Here is a 19,511-nt window from a genome sequence, read left to right as displayed (position 1 = left end):
GGCAAAACCGAAAACTCCTGCTGCAGTAGGGTGGTGGTGTGGGGGTCTGTAAGGGGAAAGGAAAAGAAGTTTAATAAAGTCCATGACAAATTCCTCAATGTCTCTGTCAGTTTCTGGAGGACTCTCCTCCCAGTTGGTGTCTAGCTCTGGACACCCAACTGGGTGCTCCTCAAGGGTTGGGACAAGGTCTCACTCATCTGTAGGTACCAATTACCCTACATCAAAGTAGAAGTGATTTGAGCCTTCAAGAGTTATAGACAACCTACAATGAGAGCTTGAAAGGAGGAATGCATCCTAAAGGAGATAACACCATAGTGGGTCCCTCAAGGATGGTCTGGAAGAGGGACAGCAGTAGTCAAGGCAGAGAATACACGTTCCCCTCCCTCTCTGAACTAAATTTTCACCCTCTGTGTTCCTGAATAGATTCAGATACATTTTCATGTAAATCCTTTTGCTGTCTGAACTCTTGCTCCTTGCTAACCCCAAGTAAGAAAGCAAATAAATTTGCATAACATAGTATCCTTCTGTTTCTGAACTTGCTAGCAAAACTATTGCTATCTCATTCAGGATCTGCATAATGAAGATGTTTGGTGGTGATGAAGGAACAGAGGGCAAGCTGAGGACAAAGCAGAAGCTCACACACACACACACACACACACACACACACACACACACACACCCCACCATGGGGTATACGTGACATTCCTCAGGCACTCCTGGCTGCCCTAAAGGAAAAACAAATAGTTAACTTACAGAGATCACAATCCAACAAGATATGAGTCTCCCTCAGTTTACTTACAAAAGCCTTAGCAATAGCTTCCAGAAGGGAATGTAAATACAATTAAATGTCTTTATAACCTGCAGCCCACAGACAGACACTTGAAGTGGGCAGTGTAATGTTCCTCCAGGAAGTTCCCAACTATCAATGCCTTACTAGAGGGGTAAACAGCCTTAATTTGACAATGGCAAGGCCTCAGCTATCCTGTGAGTCTTCTTTAGCATATGAAAGTTCTTTCAGAAATCTCCCTTTTTCCTTACCTCCCCCAACCCCATAGTATATAATCAGCCACCGCTCACAACCCCGGGGCAGCAGCTCTTTCTGCCCACGGGTCCTGTCCCCGGGCTTTAATGAACCACCATTTTGCACCAAAGCTGTCTCAAGAATTCTTTCTTGCTCGTCGGCTCTGGACTCCACCCCACTGAACTTCGCCTATATTCCAAAACCCCATCAGTGGGAGGGATGGGCGTTGATAACAAAAACCAAATTTAGCTGAAGATTCGGTGCCCAGCACAAGGCTTGGCCCAGAGCAGGCGCTCAGTAAATATTTGTTGAATAAATGAGGATGGTAGTGTTGGCGGAAAGGGGAGGAAGCCTGCAAAAATGATACTGATCCATATACTGAGGGCCTTTAAATGCCAGGGAAAGGAGCTTGGTGGTTTTTCCAGGGTCTGGGATGGAAACCCCAAATATTGATGGGTCCAGGAAGATAAAGTGAACTGCAGGTCGCATCCACGGAGGATAGAAAGTACTCAGCTCCATTCTATTGCGGTCGCGGTGAAATAACAGCCCAGTGTTTTCAGATCTTCAGAATTCTCAAGAGAACCCAGAAATTCAGATTTTTTAAACGTGAAATCTCTCCATAAGTAGTGCGGGCAACTAATTTTTTCGAATACTGAGGACCAACCCAAGACACGTTTTGCTATCATTGTGAAGCGACAGAGAAACATCTGGGGCTGAATGCTGCTTATATTTTTTATGCTAGAGATTATTGGCAAATGAAATTTTAAGTGTAGCTAGAGCTCGCTGGACTCTCTAATTAACTACATTTCCCAGAATCCTCTCCCCCTGCAACTCCCCCGTTGCCATAGATACTACCGAGCCACTCTAGTTAAGGGTGGGGTGGGGTGTTCACTTGAAGAGCCCGACTCCAGTCATCCGTTGTCAAGATACCGTTTTTGGCACATGCGCAGTAAGGAGCCCTTGGATTAGGGCGGTTTGGAAGAGCAGAGGCTCCAACCCAGAGCATTCTGGAAATGGTAGGGGGGCTCCCCCACCCCCACTACCACGCAGTCGCCCTCCGGTGAAGGCAACGGATGCTGTCGCCCCGGTGACGTCACTCCTGGCACGCATGACGTCACCCTCAGCGAGCATGCTAGCTGGGAGGCAAGGCTACTGCAGACAAGTCAGAGATGCCGGACTTCACGTTTACTTCTTAAGCTGGTGTCCTGCCCCAAGCCCACTCCGGTGAGGCCTGGGGGTCGTAAGTTGGTGGCCCTAAAATGCTTTTTGCTTAGGTAGCGGTGTTGTTTTGGTTTCTTAAATTTCTTCACGCTGCGAGTCCGGCTACTCCCTTAACTTTCTGTGAATTTCCTGGGAGCAGTGCACACAATAAACGGATAATTAAATTGTGCAGAAATTATAGTGTGGTGAATGCTCTCGGAGAACGCAATTACAATACAGTTATTATAATATCAGCGCTAGGTTCGGGTGGAACCCCGGGAGGGAGTTGACTTACCAGCTCCAGCTGGGCTGGGTGGGTATAGGGGAAACTTTCCCATAGGAATGGCTGTAAGAGCTGGTAGCAAGAAATGTAGTTTTCCAAGAGCAATAGAGAAAAGGAACGTTCCGGACAGAGGGAACAGCACATACGAAGGTCAAGAGGTGGGAAGTATTAATAATTTTTAAAATAATATTTGATGTCAATAATATTGATAGCAAACAGAAAATGGTGTTTTCTGTAACATTCTGTTGTAATGGCTTTAGTTAAATCAACCTATTCAAATGTCATTTATTTGGGTATTTATTATCTCCCTATGTACAATGAGGAGACCGAGGTATAGAGAGGTTAATGACTTTCAGTGAATAGGTGGGATTAACCATTATGCTCTGTGGCCCTTGCTACAGGGTCCTACCTGCAAAGCACTGTGCCAATTGTCTTCTATAGAACATCAAATCCTATTGGAGCAGGGCCCTACCCTTTTGACCTCATTTAACCTTAATTACTTCCCCAAACGCCCTATATCCAAATAAAGTCACATTGGGAGTTAGGGCTTCAACATAAGAATTTTGGGGGAAACAAACATTCAATGCATAGCACTCTTCCACGTCCCGCATTTGCATGCCAGCCACAAAGAGCTCCTTATATCTCTTTCTCTCCTCTAGGCTTCTGTACTCTCTGCCTGGGACAGCTCACCTCATTCTCTGCCTTCAGTGGTCACGTTTATGTCTCTTAGTCCATTGGTTCTTATCTTTCAAGCTACAGCCAAGATGAGACCTCCTCCGAAAGTCCTCCCTAATTGCCCAGAGTGGGTTGGAGGCCCTCATCTGTGCTCATACCATGCCCTGGGCTTGTCCCATCAAGCACACATATCACACTAGGGCCTAACTGCCTGTAACCATGTCTTTATCATGTACCCCAATCCTAGCAATAGAGATTGGTCCAAGGGGTGGGCCTAAGACCCAAGAAGGACCAATCAGGACCCTTCCCTGGGATTGCTATATGAACTCAGTTGTGACCATGCTACTTGCCTCAGCCAATGAGATGCAGATGAAAGTAACATATGTCACTGAGCTCATTTAACTTGCATGACTACCCAATGAAGAAAGCATTGCTCCCCCATTTTAGAGACAAGGACATCTAGAAGGAGGATTTAAGTAACCCATACAAGACCCATAGCTAGTAGGACTAATGTAGGACAAGACCCATAGTAGCAGGACTAATGTCCTTATAAAAAGAGGAAGAGACACCAGAGCTCGCTCTCCACAGGCTCCTGTACCAAGGAAAAACCATGTGAGGATATATCGAGAAGGTGGCCATCTACAAGCAAGGAAGAGAGGTTTCACCAGAAATCAACCATGCTGGCTCCGGGATCTAGGACTTCCAGGCTCCAGAACTGTGAGAAATAAGTTTCTGTTGTTTAAGTCATTCAGTCTATGGTATTTTGTTATGGCCACCTGAGCTGATTAAGATCAAGTGTCATGAAGTGAAGCAAGGCAGGCTCCAGGCTCACAGGGCTTCAGGTACCAGGCTAAGGCCTGGATACTTTGCTGAGGGCAGTGTCTGCCAGAGGAAGGACTGGATCTGCTCTCGTGCAGAAAGACCATTCTGGGGGTGGGGCAGGGGGGTGCACCTGGGAGGTGCAGTCGGTTAAGCATCTGACTCTTGATTTTGGCTCAGGTCGTGACCTCATGGGTCATGAAATCAAGCCCTGTGTCAGGCTTTGTGCTCAGCACAGAGTATGCTTCTCTCCTTCTCTCTTTGCCCCTCCCCCATGCTCGTGCGTGCTCCCCAGCTAAAATAAATAAGTAAATCGTTATAAAAGGAAAGAAAGAAAGACTCTTCTGGGATGTGTTGGGGGTACATACTGGAGGGGAGGCACTGGGGGCCAGGAGGTTTGAGATGAGATTGCAGTGAAGCTCTAGGGTAAGGACAAGGCTTGAGCCAGGGCCAAGTTCATGGGCATGGAGAGGGCAGCAGAGCCAGGGAGCCGGCAATGAGAAGAGGAGTTTCCCTGGACCCGCTGTCGCTGGTTGGATCTTTGAGCCTTGGGGCTGCAAAGGTCTCCCTGGGGCTGTTGGACACATCTTCCCAGGGTGGTTGTATGAGTTAAATAAACTAATAAAACCCACTACATGTTGTCACTAAGTGACAGCTGTTCTTATTTCATTTTGACAGTGGTTCATCTAGCTTTTACTCATGTGTATACATATATTTTACATCTTTATAAACATGAAAGATACATAACTCTGTAATTTTTCTTCTTTTAACTTTCATTCACAAGTATTTCCCCATGTTATTGTGTCCTGATCATAATTATTTCAGGCTCGATAACGTTTCATAGGCCGGATATATCATCATTTATCTAATCAATCCCCTGAGTCCATATAACTGAAACTAACTTTTTATTATTTGGTTTCTGATTGGCGATGGCCCCCTCCAAGTGACAATTCAGGGATTTAGGCTCCTTCCACTTTCTTTTCTTTTTCTTTCTTTTTTTTAAAGATTTTATTTATTTATTTGACAGAGAGAGACAGTGAGAGAGGGAACACAAGCAAGGGGGGAGGGGGAAGGGAACACAAGTGGAGGAGGGAGAAGCAGGCTTCCCATGGAGCAGGGAGCCCAATGCGGGGCTCGATCCCAGGACCCCGGGATCATGACCTGAGCCAAAGGCAGATGCTTATCGATTGAGCCACCCAGGCGTCCCTAGGCTCCTTCCATTTTCAACATAGGACTTCCAGGGTCATAGTCTCCATCTACATCCGTGGAAAGGAAAAGACTGTAGAAGGTGACAAGTGAGAGGTTTCAATGGACCAGGTCTGGGCTTGGCAGGCATGTTCACTTCTCTCACTTTATTGGCCAGAGCTTCGTCACATGATCACCCCAGACTGCAAGGGAGGCTGGGAAATGTAGTCTAGCTGTGTGCACAGAAAGCAGGGGAAAGGCTTTGAAGAAGAGCTATTTGCCACACATTATCCCAATGAGGGATTACAGAGAGGAAAACCTAGGTACAGAGTGGAAGAGAACTGCTCCAGATCACAAAGAGATTACAATCTATCAGGCAAATATCGCACTAAAATCCAAATAACCCCTTTTTTCATTAGATTTATCATCATTCTTTGTTGAAAAGAGAAAACCTATGGGATTTTATTAATCTTGTACCCAGTAATTTTACATAATTATCTTACGGCTTATCTTAGTGTTTCATTTGATTCTCTGATTTCCAGGATAGCAATCATATCATATTTAAAGAAGAATGACAACCCAGACTTCTCTGTTCCAATGATACCTTTTCTTTCTCTTGTCTAACTGCATTGATAGTTCTTCCAAAAGTGGTCATGCTGGACAGTTTGTTCTGACTTTAATGGGGATGTTTTGGTTTTTAGCATTAAGCCTGATATGGGGTTTTGATGATATGTATGTAATTAAAAACAAGGGAGAAGCAAGGAACTCCTTAAGATTGTTGTCATTACTGGGGTTTGTGGGTGGCTCAGTCAGTTAAGCGTCTACCTCTGGCTCAGGTCATGATCTCAGGGTCTTGGGATGGGGCCTGGGTTGTGCTCCCTGCCCAGTGGGGGGTCTGATTCTCCCTCTCCCTCTGACACCTATTCTCTCTCTCTCAAATAAATAAATAAAATCCTTTTTTTAAAAAAAAGATTGTTGTCATTACTATTCAATATGGACCTATTCTTAAATATATTAACTTTATGCAGAAATGGCTTATTACTGAAGGTTTTCAAAACCCTTTTAATATCCATGGATGTGATGGTATTACTTTGATATATCAATTAGCAAATTATGTGATAACCCAATATCAAACCATCCTTGCATTCCTGGATATACATCTTCCAGCTCCCACTTTAGGGGTCTGTTTCCTTTACCACACCACCCGTTAAGAGGTGATAGGTGAAACTGAGGCAAACAGGAAGCGGATGCCCAGGGATAGTGAGTAATTAGTGACAGAGGCTCAATTCGTTCACCATCAGTTTAGATGGGGCCAACTTCTGTGTGTCCTGTGGACTTCAGCTACAGGGGAAACTTCGTTAGATGGCTTAAATGGACTATGACGTCCCCTCCTGTGAAGGGCAGCAAAAAGACTGGCTATAATGGGTATATTCGCCGGGTCAGTACAGCCAGAAATTTCTCAATACCATGTTCCCTTCGGCCCCACATCGTACTCGCAGACTCCACTTCCCAGGATTCCCCCCGCCTTTAGAGACCTTAGCTCGGGAGGAGCGTGAGCCCGTAATGGTTTCTGGGAAATGTAGTCCAGCTGCGAAACCGCGTTTAAAGAACCAGGGCTTAATAGTTCCGAGACAGCGACCGCGCAGGCGCATTCCGCGACCCGCCCGAGGGAGGGAAGGCCTGGCAGCCCTGCGCGTTCCGCGGGGGCGCACAGGTGAGTCCCTACCTGCCGGCCGGGAGCCGGAGCGTGTGGGTGCGGGCCGAGCGGGGCAGGCCGGCGGGCGCTCAGGGAGGCGGGCCCGAGTCGCGTCTGGGTGGGCGCTGTGGGCGGTGTCCCGCCCCTTCCTATCACTCGCGAGGTGGCCCCAGAGCGCCTCTGCCACCCGCGCGGCTTCGGACGATCTCAGCGCGCAGGAATTGAGCGCCTGCTGTTTGCCAGGAGTCAGGCGAGCGCGGAACTGCTGCGATCTGCCAGGAGGGAGACGATGCGTTTCCTCACTTCGCAGATGAAGAAACAGACTCCGCGGCTTCTCGCAGCTCACGGTGGTCGGCCTGGGATCACAATCCGGGGTGTCTGACCCGAAAGCACCCGCGTACTCTGCACAGTCACGCCCTCCGTGTCTGTCCTCCTTATCCTGAGCATGCTGCCCTTACTCTGGGTCTCTAATCTCTCTCTGATCTCCCCCCTCCACCATCCCAACCCCCGTTCAGTCTCCCTCTCTGTGTCTGCGCGCCTCCCTTCTCCACGAGTCTGTGTGTTTCTGAAAACAGGGCCATTATCTTCCAAGACCACAGCACCATGATCATATCAGGACAGTAACATCGATACAGACTATCAGCTACTCTGCAGACCCTCAAATTTTGCTAATTGTCCCAATAATGTACTTAATGGCAAAAGAAAATCCCTAACTAAAGTTAGGTCTCTTTAGTCTCCGTGAACCTGACGCAGTTCTTCAGTCTTTCTTTGATCTTGATGGTCTTGGCAATTCTGAAGATTACAGACCAGGTACTTCCAGAATGTCCCTTGGTCTGGATTTGTTCAGTGTTTCCTCATGATTAGATTTAGGTTTGGTGGGAATACCTTGGGCGTAATGCTGTGTTCTCCAGATCAGAAGCCCGTGATGCCCGTTTGCCCATCACAGGTCATGTCAGTCTTGATCACTTGGCTGCGGTGGTGTCCTCCAGGCGTCTCCACTCTAAAGTGACCTTCTTTTTGTAATGATTAAGTGACTGGCGAGGAAATAGGGGAGAGTCTGTAAGACTCTGCTTCTCATTTCCTCATCAGAATTTCGCCCGCTGGTCTCAGCCTTCAGCTGCTTGTGTTCCTGTGTAACTGGACAGTTCCTGTGTAACTGGTGTGAGGCCAGGTCTTTTTATTTCTGGTTTGTGTTAGTTTCCCTTGCTCCTGTAATAAGTTACCACAAACTTGGTGGCTTCAAACAACACAAATGTGTTCTCTTACAGTTCGGGAGGTCAGAAGCCTGCAGTGGGTTTCACCGTGCTGAAATCAAGGTGTCAACAGAGCAGTGCGCCCTCCTGAGGCTCTAGGGGACAATCCGTTTCCTTGCCTTTTTTTTCAGCTTCTAGAGGCTGCTTGCGTTCCTTAGATGAGGCCTCTTCCTCCAGCTTCAAAGCCAGAGGCAGGCTCTTCTCTCCCTAACTCTGCTTCTCTTGATTTCCCTCACATGGCCGCCTCCTCCAGGTCAATATCCCCCAGCCTCTCTCTTCTAAGGACACTTATGATTGCATTTAGGACCCACCCAGATAATCCAGGATAATCTTCCTATCTAGAGGTGCTTAACTTAATCACATCCCAGGTTCATCCACAAGATACAGGAGTAGGGCCATTGTTCAGCCCCCCACCTGGCCTATGTCCAGGCCTGTCTCCCCCACCAGGCAGGGAGCCCCTTTAGGGCAGAGCCTCATCATCGCTCATTATTCTGTCCTCAGATGAGCCTGTCACTCTCACATGAGTTTCAGAGCATATTTGATGAATGGATGGAAGTGACCATAGTCCAAACACCGACTTTTCTTTTGCAGAGATTTTTTTTTTTTTTGCAGGGATTTTTTTTTTTTAATTTATTCTAGCAGATGGAACCTTTCTTCAAACAACATCTTAAGTGGGAGATCAGGATTATTATGCAGGATTTGTAAGGCAGATAGGAGGAGCTCTGCAGGGGCGCCTGGGTGGCTCAGTCAGTTAAGTGTCCAACTCTTGATCTCAGCTCAGGTCTTGATCTCAGGGTCATGCATTGGGCACCACGCCCTATTAAAAAAAAAAAGAAGGGGCTCTTCAAAAAAGAGGTAGATCCATGCCATGGAATACTATTCAGCCATAAAAAGGAATGAAGCCTTGATATGTGATGCAACATGGATGAATCTGGAACACGTTATGCTAAATGAAAGAAGCCAGACACAAAGGGCCACATATTATATGATACCCTTCATATGAAATGTCCAGAATAGGCAAATCCATTAAGACAGAAAGATGAGGGGCACCTGGGTGGCACAGTCAGTTAAGTGACTGATTGGTTTCGGCTCGGGTGATGATCTCAGGGTCGTGAGATTGAGCCCAGAGTTGGACTCTGCCCTCAGTGCAGTGTCAGCTTGGGACTCTCTCCCTCTCCCTCTGCCCCTCCCCTCTCTGTAAAATAAACAAATCTTTTTTAAAAAGAAAAAAAGATGAGGGCGCCTGGGTGGCTCAGTTGGTTAAGCGACGACTGCCTTCAGCTCAGGTCATGATCCTGGAGCCCCAGGATCCAGTCCTACATCGGGCTCCCCGCTCGACGGGGAGTCTGCTTCTCCCTCCGACCCTCCCCCCTCTCATGTGCTTTCTCTCTCATTCTCTCTCTCAAATAAATAAATAAAATCTTTAAAAAAAAAAGAAAAAAAGATGAGTAGTTATCAGAGGCTGGCATTGGAGGGCTGGGACAGAACAGGGAGATTTGGTAGTGACTGATTAACAGTATAGGGTTTCCTTTTAGGGCGATGGTGAAAACATTCTGGAACCAGATCGTGGTGATGGTTACACATCACTGTGAACATCCTAAATGCCACTGAACTGTATCATTTAAAGTGGTTAAAATGTTATATTGCATGTTACATGCATTTTATCACAAGAAAAAAAAAGTAAGACTAAAAAGGTGGCTTAAATAAATAAATAAATAAATAAAAATTAAAAGGTGGCTTAGCTCTGCAGCCAGACTTCTGGGCTCTGATACTTGATATCTCTGTGACCTTGAGCAAGGGCCTTGACCTCTTGTGCCTCTATTTCATTCTCTGGACATAACTCTAGTTAAACTAGTCTTTCAGAGCTGTTATGTGGGTGCAGTGAGCTGAGCCTCCTGATTGCTAGTGGTTGTTGGTATGGATTTGGGGGCCTCGGGCAGCCCGTCTGGAGCCTTTGCTCCAGCTCCTGGGAGACTATAGAGCCCCCTGTCATGAGGCATCTTTGCAAAAGCATCTGTCTGTCTGTCTGTCTGTGGGAGAACTGACCCTCCTCTGTTCTCCAGTCTCCTCCTCCAGCTCTGCGGACTCAGGCCTGCTCCCGTCTCCTGGAGGCACATGCCCAGGACCACGCAGTGGCCACAGGACCCTGATGGCTGAGGACCAGGTGATTCTGGGCTTCCCCTTCCCCAAGATGATTTTGTGGACCCCAGAGGGCCATCGTCATCTCTGCCTGTGGCCCAAAGATCTGCTCCTCCCAGGCATGCAGAAGAGGCTATGGTGGGAGGGGCTCTAGGGCTGGGAGGTGCAGCGAGGAGGGGAGAGGGGAGGGGCAGGATGCTTTGAGTTGGGACGTTATGACCCGGTCTACAAACCAATCTAACTCTCAGCAGCCTTTGAGTTGCCAAGGGAAGTGGGCAGTGGATGGTTTTGCTTCACCCCCGAGCCTTATCCTTGGAGTAAGAGATAGGCATTGGGATCCCAGTTCGGGTCTGGGATGGAGCGCCACTTAGTTATCACTCTTGCACACAATGGCTTGATTTTAAAAAAAGTGTTTCTTAGGGCTGTCATATATAGGTACGCAGGTTGCACACTGCACAAGAGTGTCTCACCTCAGTGTCAGGTTTCACATCGCATACCTCATACGCTGGTATATTATGGCAGTTTTCATGCAGGTGGCAGGAAACGGTCATTTACTAAAATAATTGGCATATTATAACGATTTTCCAACAGATGGCAGTAAAGAGTCACGCGAAAGGGAGCTTGCTCCTACCTTCTGCCAGGAAGCCTGTGGGCTAGGAGCTGGCCAAAACTTTCTGCATTTCTGTGGGCCATTTTTATTCATTTATCTCAAACCTGCTGAGTCAGTATGTTCCAGCCTGGAGTGTTAGAGCTGGTTCAACCACCAGCAGGGGTAGGCTGTTGACCCATGACCTCTCCCGGCCCCAGAGTTCTAGAAGGATGTGCCCCTCCACCGTGTAAAATTGTCTCTTGCAGGAATCAGTGACCTTCAAGGATGTGGCTGTGGACTTCACCCTGGAGGAGTGGGGCCAGCTGGGGCCTGGCCAGAGGGAGTTGTACCGGGACGTGATGCTAGAGAACTACCAGAACCTTCTCTCACTGGGTGAGGCTCTGCCCCCTGCCTTCTCAGGAAGAGGCGTGATGCCCCCCTTCTGCCCTCATCTCCTTTGTGCCCACCCACTACTCAACGGTGGGTATTCGCTGAGGTCATGGGGTACCCTCTCTGCTCCTCTCACCGGTCCCTCCTGGCTGGCCTCTGTCCCTCTGTCTCTCCACGCTCCTCCTAGAGTTGCTGCGTCCCCGAGAGCCCCGCGTCCTCTGCCTGTCCTGCAAAATCTTCAGCCTGTGCCCCCACCTTCTCTTCTCGCTTCCCTTTCCACATGTGGTGACCTCAGGTTCCTCCCTGGAATGCGTATTCTAGAATCTCAGACTCCAAGTGTTCCTCGGATGTCCTCCAGTCATCTAGCTCCATTTTAGAACCTTTCCAAGACACAGAAATGCCGTTCCCAACTGTGTCTCCCCAGTCCTACATTGTCCACCCACCCACCTCCTGTGCCCCCTCAAGGCCCTTCACATTTGTCACACTCACCCTGAGCTCGGCGTCTCCACACTGGCCTGCCCCTCCTCCTCTGGGTCCCCCGTCCCCAGACCAGACACCCCCAGCCCCATCCTGGCTCCTCCCAGCCCCTCCCCAGCAGCCCACCCCATCCTCTCTGCCTCCCAATAATCTCTGCCCATCCCCTCCTCTGTCCCTGCAGCCCAGCCCTGATCTGGCCTTGTCTTCACCCCCTGACCCTACTCCAGCCTCCTCAGTGGTCTGTCTTTCGGTCCACCTCCATCTCTCCTCAATTTCTTTTTCTGATTCTTCTGTCTTGCCTTTTCCCTGTGAACTCTGGTGGTTTGAAGGTTCCTTCCTCAGCCATGCTCACTCATACACTTTCACTGGACAAACTCACCAAAAACCCGCTTAAACTTCTACGTCAGGGGCCCCAGGAAAGCCCCCAGGTTCGGGGGCTCAAGGAGGACCTGCAGGCCTCAGCATGCAGTTGTACTCACCGCCCCGATTCACTGCAGTGGAAGGACACCAAGCGCAGTCAGCAAAGATGTGGGGCGACATCTGGGGGAGACCAGGCCAGAGTCCCCTCCCCGTGGAGTCACATGGGACATACAAGATGTGACAACACGTGTGAGACATTGTCCATCAGGAACACTTGTTACAGCCTCCGTCAGCACCCTGGGGTTTCTCGTGGGGGCCAGACACGTCAGCGCCCTCGGCCTGGCACGTACCAAAATTCCAGACTCCCCGAAGGAAAGCAGGTGTTCAGCAGAAACCACGTTGTTTGCACCAACAGCTTAGGCACAGGGAGCCCCTCCTGGTGGTCAGGGAGTGCTGGGAACCCTCCCGAAATCCAGCTTCCCAGATGCCAGCCGCGGGCAGCCGTGGGAGCGGGTCTTTCCAAGGAGAGCTGGCAGCCTGCTGTGTGACCCCTTTTCTGTGCAACTTGGGTGTAAAGAACGAGGTCCCTTCCACCTGTCCCCTGCAGAAATGTATTCCCTCACAGCTCAGAGGCCAGAAGTGCAAAATCCAGCTGTGGGCAGGGCCCTGCTCCTCTGAGAGTCCTTCCTGGATGCAGCTTCCGGAGGCTCCTGGCGGCCCTTGCCGTTCCCTGCCCTGTACCCCCGTCACCCCGATCTTGTCCTCCATCTTCACATGACCTTTCCCCTCCATTGTGTCTGTATGTCTCTCCTCTTCAAACAAGGACACCGGTCTTTGGACTCAGGGCCAAGCTTGCTCCTGTAGGACCTCATCTTCACTAATTACATCTGCAAAGCCCCTGTTTCCAAGTAAGCCGTGATGTCAGGACTCAGGCTCTTTCTGGAATGTAGTAGGTACTCAACAAATGAATCTCGCATGGACCATTAGAGCTGCTGCTTTTTTTTTTTTTTTAAGATTTATTTTATTTATTTATTTATTTTTAAAGATTTTATTTATTAGACAGAGAGAGACACAGCGACAGCAGGAACACAAGCAGGGGGAGTGAGAGAGGGAGAATCAGGCTTCCCGCTGAGCAGGGAGCCCGATGCGGGGCTCGATCCCAGGACCCTGGGATCATGACCTGAGCCGAAGGCAGACGCTTAACGACTGAGCCACCCAGGCGCCCTATTAATTTATTTTAGAGAGAGAGTGAGAGTAGGGGAAGGGCAGAAGGAGAGAGAGAGAAAGAGAGAGAATCTCAAGCAGACGCCCCGTTGAGCAGGGAGCCTGATGCAGGGCTCAATCCCAGGACCCTGAGATCATGACCTGAGCCAAAACCCAGAGTTGGATACCTAACCAACTTGAGCCACCCAGGCACCTGGACCATTAGACCTTCTAATCATTAGGCACCCAATGTATGCAGCTCCCCTGCAGACCCAGGGCCTGGGGCCCAGCCCCGAGGCTTCCCGATGACTGGCAGCCATGGCCAAATCTTGTGTCTTTTCCAGGGGTGGGCCCTCTTGGGTCTAAACCTGATGTGATCTCCCGTCTGGAGCGAGGGGAGGAGCCCAGAATGGAGAAGAAGGAAGCTCGGCAAGCTACCTGTCCAGGTGGGTGAGGTTGTCCAGCAGGTGTGAGCCATCTTCCTATCCTGTCTTGATCAGTGACAAGAATGAGGCAGCCCAACACCCGCCATAGTTGTGGGCGCTGGGTTCAAATCCCAGCTCCAGCACTTCTGGCTCTGTGATCTTCAGGCGGGTCATTTAGCCCCTCTGTGCCTCGATTTCCTCACCTGCAAAATGGGGTCAATAATAATACCCCGGGTTGGGAAAGGTCAATGAATTAACACCTAAAAGTGTCGCCCAGCACCTGGCACACTAACCCACTGGTCAGAATGGGCTACAGTGATTATTGGTGATTCTTTATTGGGAATCATCTATGTAAAGACCCAGAAGTGGGACCCCACCGGACATAGTGGGGAACAGGAGGCCAGATGTTTGCCCCCCACTGGCCCACAAACTCCATGAGGGGAGGGGGTTGAAGCATCTTTGTTCCCATCACTGTCCACCGTGTTGTGGGGTGGGACTTGCCCCCTCCTTCCCGTTCACCACAGCCCATTGGTCCCCGGTCCCGTCCCTCCTGCTCCCTACCTTCTCCCAGCCCCCTGTCCTCTCTTCCACAGCCCTGGCTCAGGCCTCAGCTTCCCTCGGCTGGACCCTCGTCCCAGCCTCCTCTCTCACCTCCCAGCCTCCAGTCTTATGCCCTCCAGTTCATCCCACACAGCCCAAGAGGGGTCTTTCTACACCCGGAGCTGATCCCACTCCTCCCCTACTCACAGCCCTCCCATGGCCCCCCAGTACCCCTGACAGCAAGCCCTAGCACTGTGGGTAGCACGTAACAATATGCAATTAATAGGTGTCCCATGAACAGATCTACTAGCATCAAAAAATCCATCCCCTTCAACAAATTCCACATGGCTGTGCTTCCTGCTTATCATCTCTTCTCTACACTTCCCTTTCTCCAGATTGCAAGACTGTGCTCTAAAAGCCTCACATACACTTAATATTTATTGACATCTTTTTTTTTTTTTAAAGATTTTATTTATTTATTTGAGAGAGAGCTAGAATGAGCAGGGAAAGGGACAGGGACAAACAGACTCCCTGCTGAGCGGGAAGCCTGATGCAGGGCTCGATCCCAGGACCTTGAGAAAATGACCTGAGCCAAAGGCAGACGCTTAACCAATTGAGCCACTCAGGCGTCCCGATTTATTGATATCTTTTGATCAAATTAAAGTTATATGTGTTCTTCGCAGAAACTTTGAAAATGTAAACAGGGTGCCTGGGTGGCTCAGCTGGTTAAGCGACTGCCTTCGGCTCAGGTCATGATCCTGGAGTTCCAGGATCGAGCCCCGCATCGGGCTCCCAGCTCAGCAGGGAGTCTGCTTCTCCCTCTCACCCTCCCCCCTCTCGTGTGCTCTCTCTCTCTCATTTTCTCTCTCAAATAAATAAATAAAATCTTTTTTAAAAAATGTGAATAAAAATAAAGCAGGAAATGGAAATCTCCCCATAATCCTGCTTATCTCTCAAAAAAATTTACTTTTCTCATTTTACCCCAAAACCTTTACTGTATTTTTTTAATTATAAAAGTAAATAATAACAACGTGAATAAACCTGGAGGGCATCTGATGCTAAGTGAAATAAGCCAGACACAAAAGGACAAATATTGGGGCGCCTGGGTGGCTCAGTTGTTAAGCATCTGCCTTCGGCTCAGGTCATGATCCCAGGGTCCTGGGATCAAGCCCCGCATCGGGCTCCCTGCTCGGCGGGAAGCCTGCTTCTCCCTTTCCCACTCCCCCTGCTTGTGTTCCCTCTCTCGCTGTGTCTCTCTCTGTCAAATAAATTTTTTAAAAAAAGGACAAATATTGTATGATTCCACTTACATGAGGCGCCTAGAGTAGGCAAATTCATAGAGCCAAAGTGGAATGGTGGTGGCCAGGGGCTGGGGAAGGGAAATGGCATTAGTATTTGATGGGCAATGTTTCAGTTTGGGAAGATGAGAACATTCTGGAGGTGGATGGTGGTGAGGATTGCACCACAGTATGAGTATATACATGCAACGGAACAGCACACCTAAAAATGATCTAAATGTCGTATTTTATGTTGTATGTATTTTACCACAGTAAAAAAGTAAATAATAATAAATTGAAAACCCTCCATCCCACTATGCACGTGCATACACACGTTAACACATACATAAACATATACAACTTGGGGCACCTGGGTGGCTCAGTCAGTTAAGCATCTGCCTTCAGCTCAGGACATGGTCCCGGGAGTCCCGAGATCGAGCCCCGCATCGAGCTCCCTGCTCAGTGGGGGAATCTGCTTCTCCCTCTCCCTCTGCCACTCCCCCTGCTTGTGCTCTCTCACTTGCTCACTCTCTTAAATAAATAAGTAAAATCATTTGTAAAAAAACATATTTTCGGGTGCCCGGGTGGCTTAGTTGGTTGGGCGACTGCCTTCAGCTCGGGTCATGATCCTAGAGTCCCAGGATCAAGTCCCACATTGGGCTCCCTGCTCCGCAGGGAGTCTGCTTCTCCCTCTGACCCTCCCCCCCTCATGCTCTCTCTCTCAAATAAATAAATAAAATCTTAAAAAAAAACATATTTTCATTTTTTGGATATTTTGAGGCCATCCTTCCATGTCACAACACAAGTCTCTCCTGTCTTTTGAAATAGCAACCTAAACTTTGAAACTTGCATTTTAAAGTTTTCCAGTGTCAGTTCAACTCGATCAGTTTCCTTGGTCCCAATGCAGACAATATTCACATTTTCCATGTCTTTCAGCCTTGCACACCAGCTCTGCAGCTCCTTGGGAGTCACTTCTGAAAAAGAGTATTTCTGAAGAGGCCACTTCCCCAGTGGAAAAAAGGGAGGGAGTTTTAAGGGAAGTGCTTGGAGATGCCAGGCTGGGGGCGTCCTGGACCTGGAACTGTCAGTTGGAGGACCAGGGAGAGCAGGAGAGGCGTTTGAGGTGTATGTTTGCTCCTCTCAAGGAAGCCACCTGTGGGGAGAGAGGCCTGGGCTGTCACGAGCTCGGGCGGAGCCTCAGGCAGACCTCCGCCTTCATCAGGAAGCAAAGAGGGCCTGTGGGAGAGAGAACTCGGAAGAGGAACGGGCCAAGAAAGAGCCTGAAACGCCAAAGAATGTTTGTAGAAAAGAAGCCACTTAACTGTGCAGAATGCGGGAAAGCCTTCATTTACCATTCAGACTATATTCTGCACCAGAGGATTCACACGGGAGAGAAACCCTACAAGTGTAATGATTGCGGGAAGGCGTTCAGCAACAGCTCATATTTCATTCAGCACCACATCATTCACACGGGAGAGAAGCCCTATGTGTGCAGCGAGTGTGGCAAGACCTTTACTCAGAGCTCATCACTTACTGAGCATCAGAGGATCCACACTGGAGAGAAGCCATACAAATGCAAGGAATGTGGGAAGGCCTTCACCCAGAGCTCCTCCCTCATTAAACACCAGCGGTGCCATACTGGGGAGAAACCCTATAAATGCAACCAGTGCGGGAAGTTCTACTCACAGGTGTCCCACCTCACCCGCCACCAGAAAATCCACACGGGGGAGAAGCCCTACAAATGTGCTGAGTGTGGCAAGGCCTTCTGTCACACTTCCTCCTTGACTCAGCACCAGACAATCCACACTGGAGAGAAACCCTACAAATGTAACGAGTGTGGGAAAACCTTCAGCCATAGCTCGTCCCTGTCCCAGCACCAGCGAGTTCACACTGGAGAGAAACCCTATGAGTGCTCTGAGTGCGGCAAAGCCTTCAGCCACAGTTCATCCCTGACTCAGCATCAGAGAATTCACACTGGTGAGAAGCCCTATGAGTGTAACGAGTGTGGGAAAGCTTATACACAGATTTCCCACCTTATGAGGCACCAGAGTGTTCACATGGGAGAAAAACCCTATATATGTAATGAGTGTGGAAAGGCTTTCAGTCACACCTCGTCCTTCACTCAACACCAGACAATTCACACTGGTGAGAAGCCCTACAAATGTAACGAATGTGGGAAAACCTTCAGCCAGAACTCTTCGCTTACCCGGCACCAGAGGATTCACACCGGGGAGAAGCCCTATGAGTGTAAAGTTTGTGGGAAGGCCTATACCCAGATTTCCCACCTCATCCAACACCAGAGGATTCATACCGGAGAGAAACCTTATGAGTGCCGTGAGTGTGGGAAAGCCTTCAGCCGGAGCACCCACCTTATCGAGCATCAGAAAATCCACACGGGCGAGAAACCCTATAAGTGCAAAGAGTGTGGGAAAACATTCAGTCACAACTCCTCCCTTACCCAACATCAGAGAATTCACACTGGCGAGAAACCCTACGCCTGTAAGGAATGCGGGAAAGCTTTCAACCAGAGCATCCACCTTATTCAGCATCAGAGGATCCATACAGGAGAGAAGCCCTATAAATGTAACAACTGTGGAAAAACCTATACCCAGATTTCACACCTTATTCAACACCAGAAGGTACACACGGGTGGCAAACGCTATGTGTGTAAGGAATGTGGGGAGGATTTCAGCTGGAGTTCACACCTGACTGAACACCGGAGACTTCACGCTGTGCATGACACCTGCGTCTGCGATGATTTTGAGAAAGGCTTTGCGTGGAGCACACAGCTTGCTGATATTCAGAGAACTCCTGCTGACCAGAAAGCCTGAGAAGGTAGCAGATGGGCGGTTCTGATGCTGGGTATGGTGTAGCCTTCATCAGCACCAGTAACTTCCTCCCAGAGAAGAACCCTAACACTATATATTTGAGAGAGTTGCTTCTCTCTTTCCTACAAGGACCTGGAACAGTTTATCACCAGGTGGGACAGCTTCTGATCATTTTAGGAGCTCCCCCCCTAGAATCTCAGCTTCCCCCCTATTTTTCAGTCTTACGGCATCCCCAGAGGGTGGTGTAAATGGAACGTAACATCATCTGTTATCTTTAATAAGGTCTCTGTGAACTTTTTAAATTTAGCGATCATTCATTAAACTGGAGCTTGAAAATTCGAGAAAAAAAACCCTGGGAAGATTAACCCTTGAGAGTAAAAGTCTATGTAGCTGAACATCAACACTAGATTTTAGTATCCTTTAAAACTCTAGGCTACAAATTTCATGGCAAAATCCACATTTGGCTTAAACACAGTATGTTCCACTATTTGCAGCCATTTTTAAAGCCTATTTTTGGTGTCTTTCCCATGTCCAGGATTTATGCTTTATAAAGGAATTGCCCTCTTAAGCATCATTTTCTGTTTTTATTCATGCCCAAAGGGAAGTTTTTCTTTCATCATATTTTCATCATAAAAACATAGTATTAAAAAAGGGAAGAGGTAGTGCCTGGGTGGCTCAGTCCGTTAAGTGTCTCACTCTTGACTTCGGCTCAGGTCTTGATCTGAGGGTCATGAGATTGAGCCCCAAGTCAGGCTCCACACTCAGCGTGGAACCTGCTTAAGATTCTCTCTCTCCTTCTGTTTCTCTCTCTCTCCCTCTCTAAATAACCACCAAAAACCAAAAAACAAACAAAAAATAGTATTTATATTTTATTATAAAAATAATGCACATACTTTTATAACAGGAAATATTTTAAAGTAAAATAACATATACTTATCATAAAGCATAATTTGGAAAGTGTTGAGAAGTAAGGAATAAAATACCAGTTCCCCATAACCACACAGGCCAGGGAGAGCCTGTCAATTTGTGTGTATTTCTTTCTGGTTTTGTTTTACTCTGTCTCCCATATCCATATTTTTAAGCATAAAACAAAAGCAATATGGCCACCTCAGAAGTCCTATTGTTTTGATTTTTTTGTATTCCCTTTCAAA

The 19,511-nt window shown here is 48.4% G+C and overlaps 1 protein-coding gene across 1 annotated transcript in view; it reads left to right on the top strand.

Annotated features, from left to right (window-relative positions):
* Window positions 1-19,037, top strand: part of LOC113935406 (zinc finger protein 345-like) — a 30,115-nt gene extending 11,078 nt beyond the window's left edge. Inside the window, 5 exon segments of the mRNA XM_027617377.2 lie at window positions 10,209-10,268; window positions 10,271-10,296; window positions 11,127-11,253; window positions 13,635-13,736; window positions 16,469-19,037. Coding sequence (XP_027473178.1) covers window positions 10,209-10,268; window positions 10,271-10,296; window positions 11,127-11,253; window positions 13,635-13,736; window positions 16,469-18,363 — 2,210 coding nt within the window. The 3' untranslated portion in view covers window positions 18,364-19,037.
* The last annotated feature ends 474 nt before the right edge of the window (window positions 19,038-19,511 follow it).

Source organism: Zalophus californianus, chromosome 17 (assembly GCF_009762305.2).
Source record: "Zalophus californianus isolate mZalCal1 chromosome 17, mZalCal1.pri.v2, whole genome shotgun sequence".
Classification (NCBI taxonomy): domain Eukaryota; kingdom Metazoa; phylum Chordata; class Mammalia; order Carnivora; family Otariidae; genus Zalophus; species Zalophus californianus.
The sequence above is the reverse complement of the archived record's forward strand: the minus strand, read 5'-3'. Positions and strand labels throughout refer to the sequence as shown.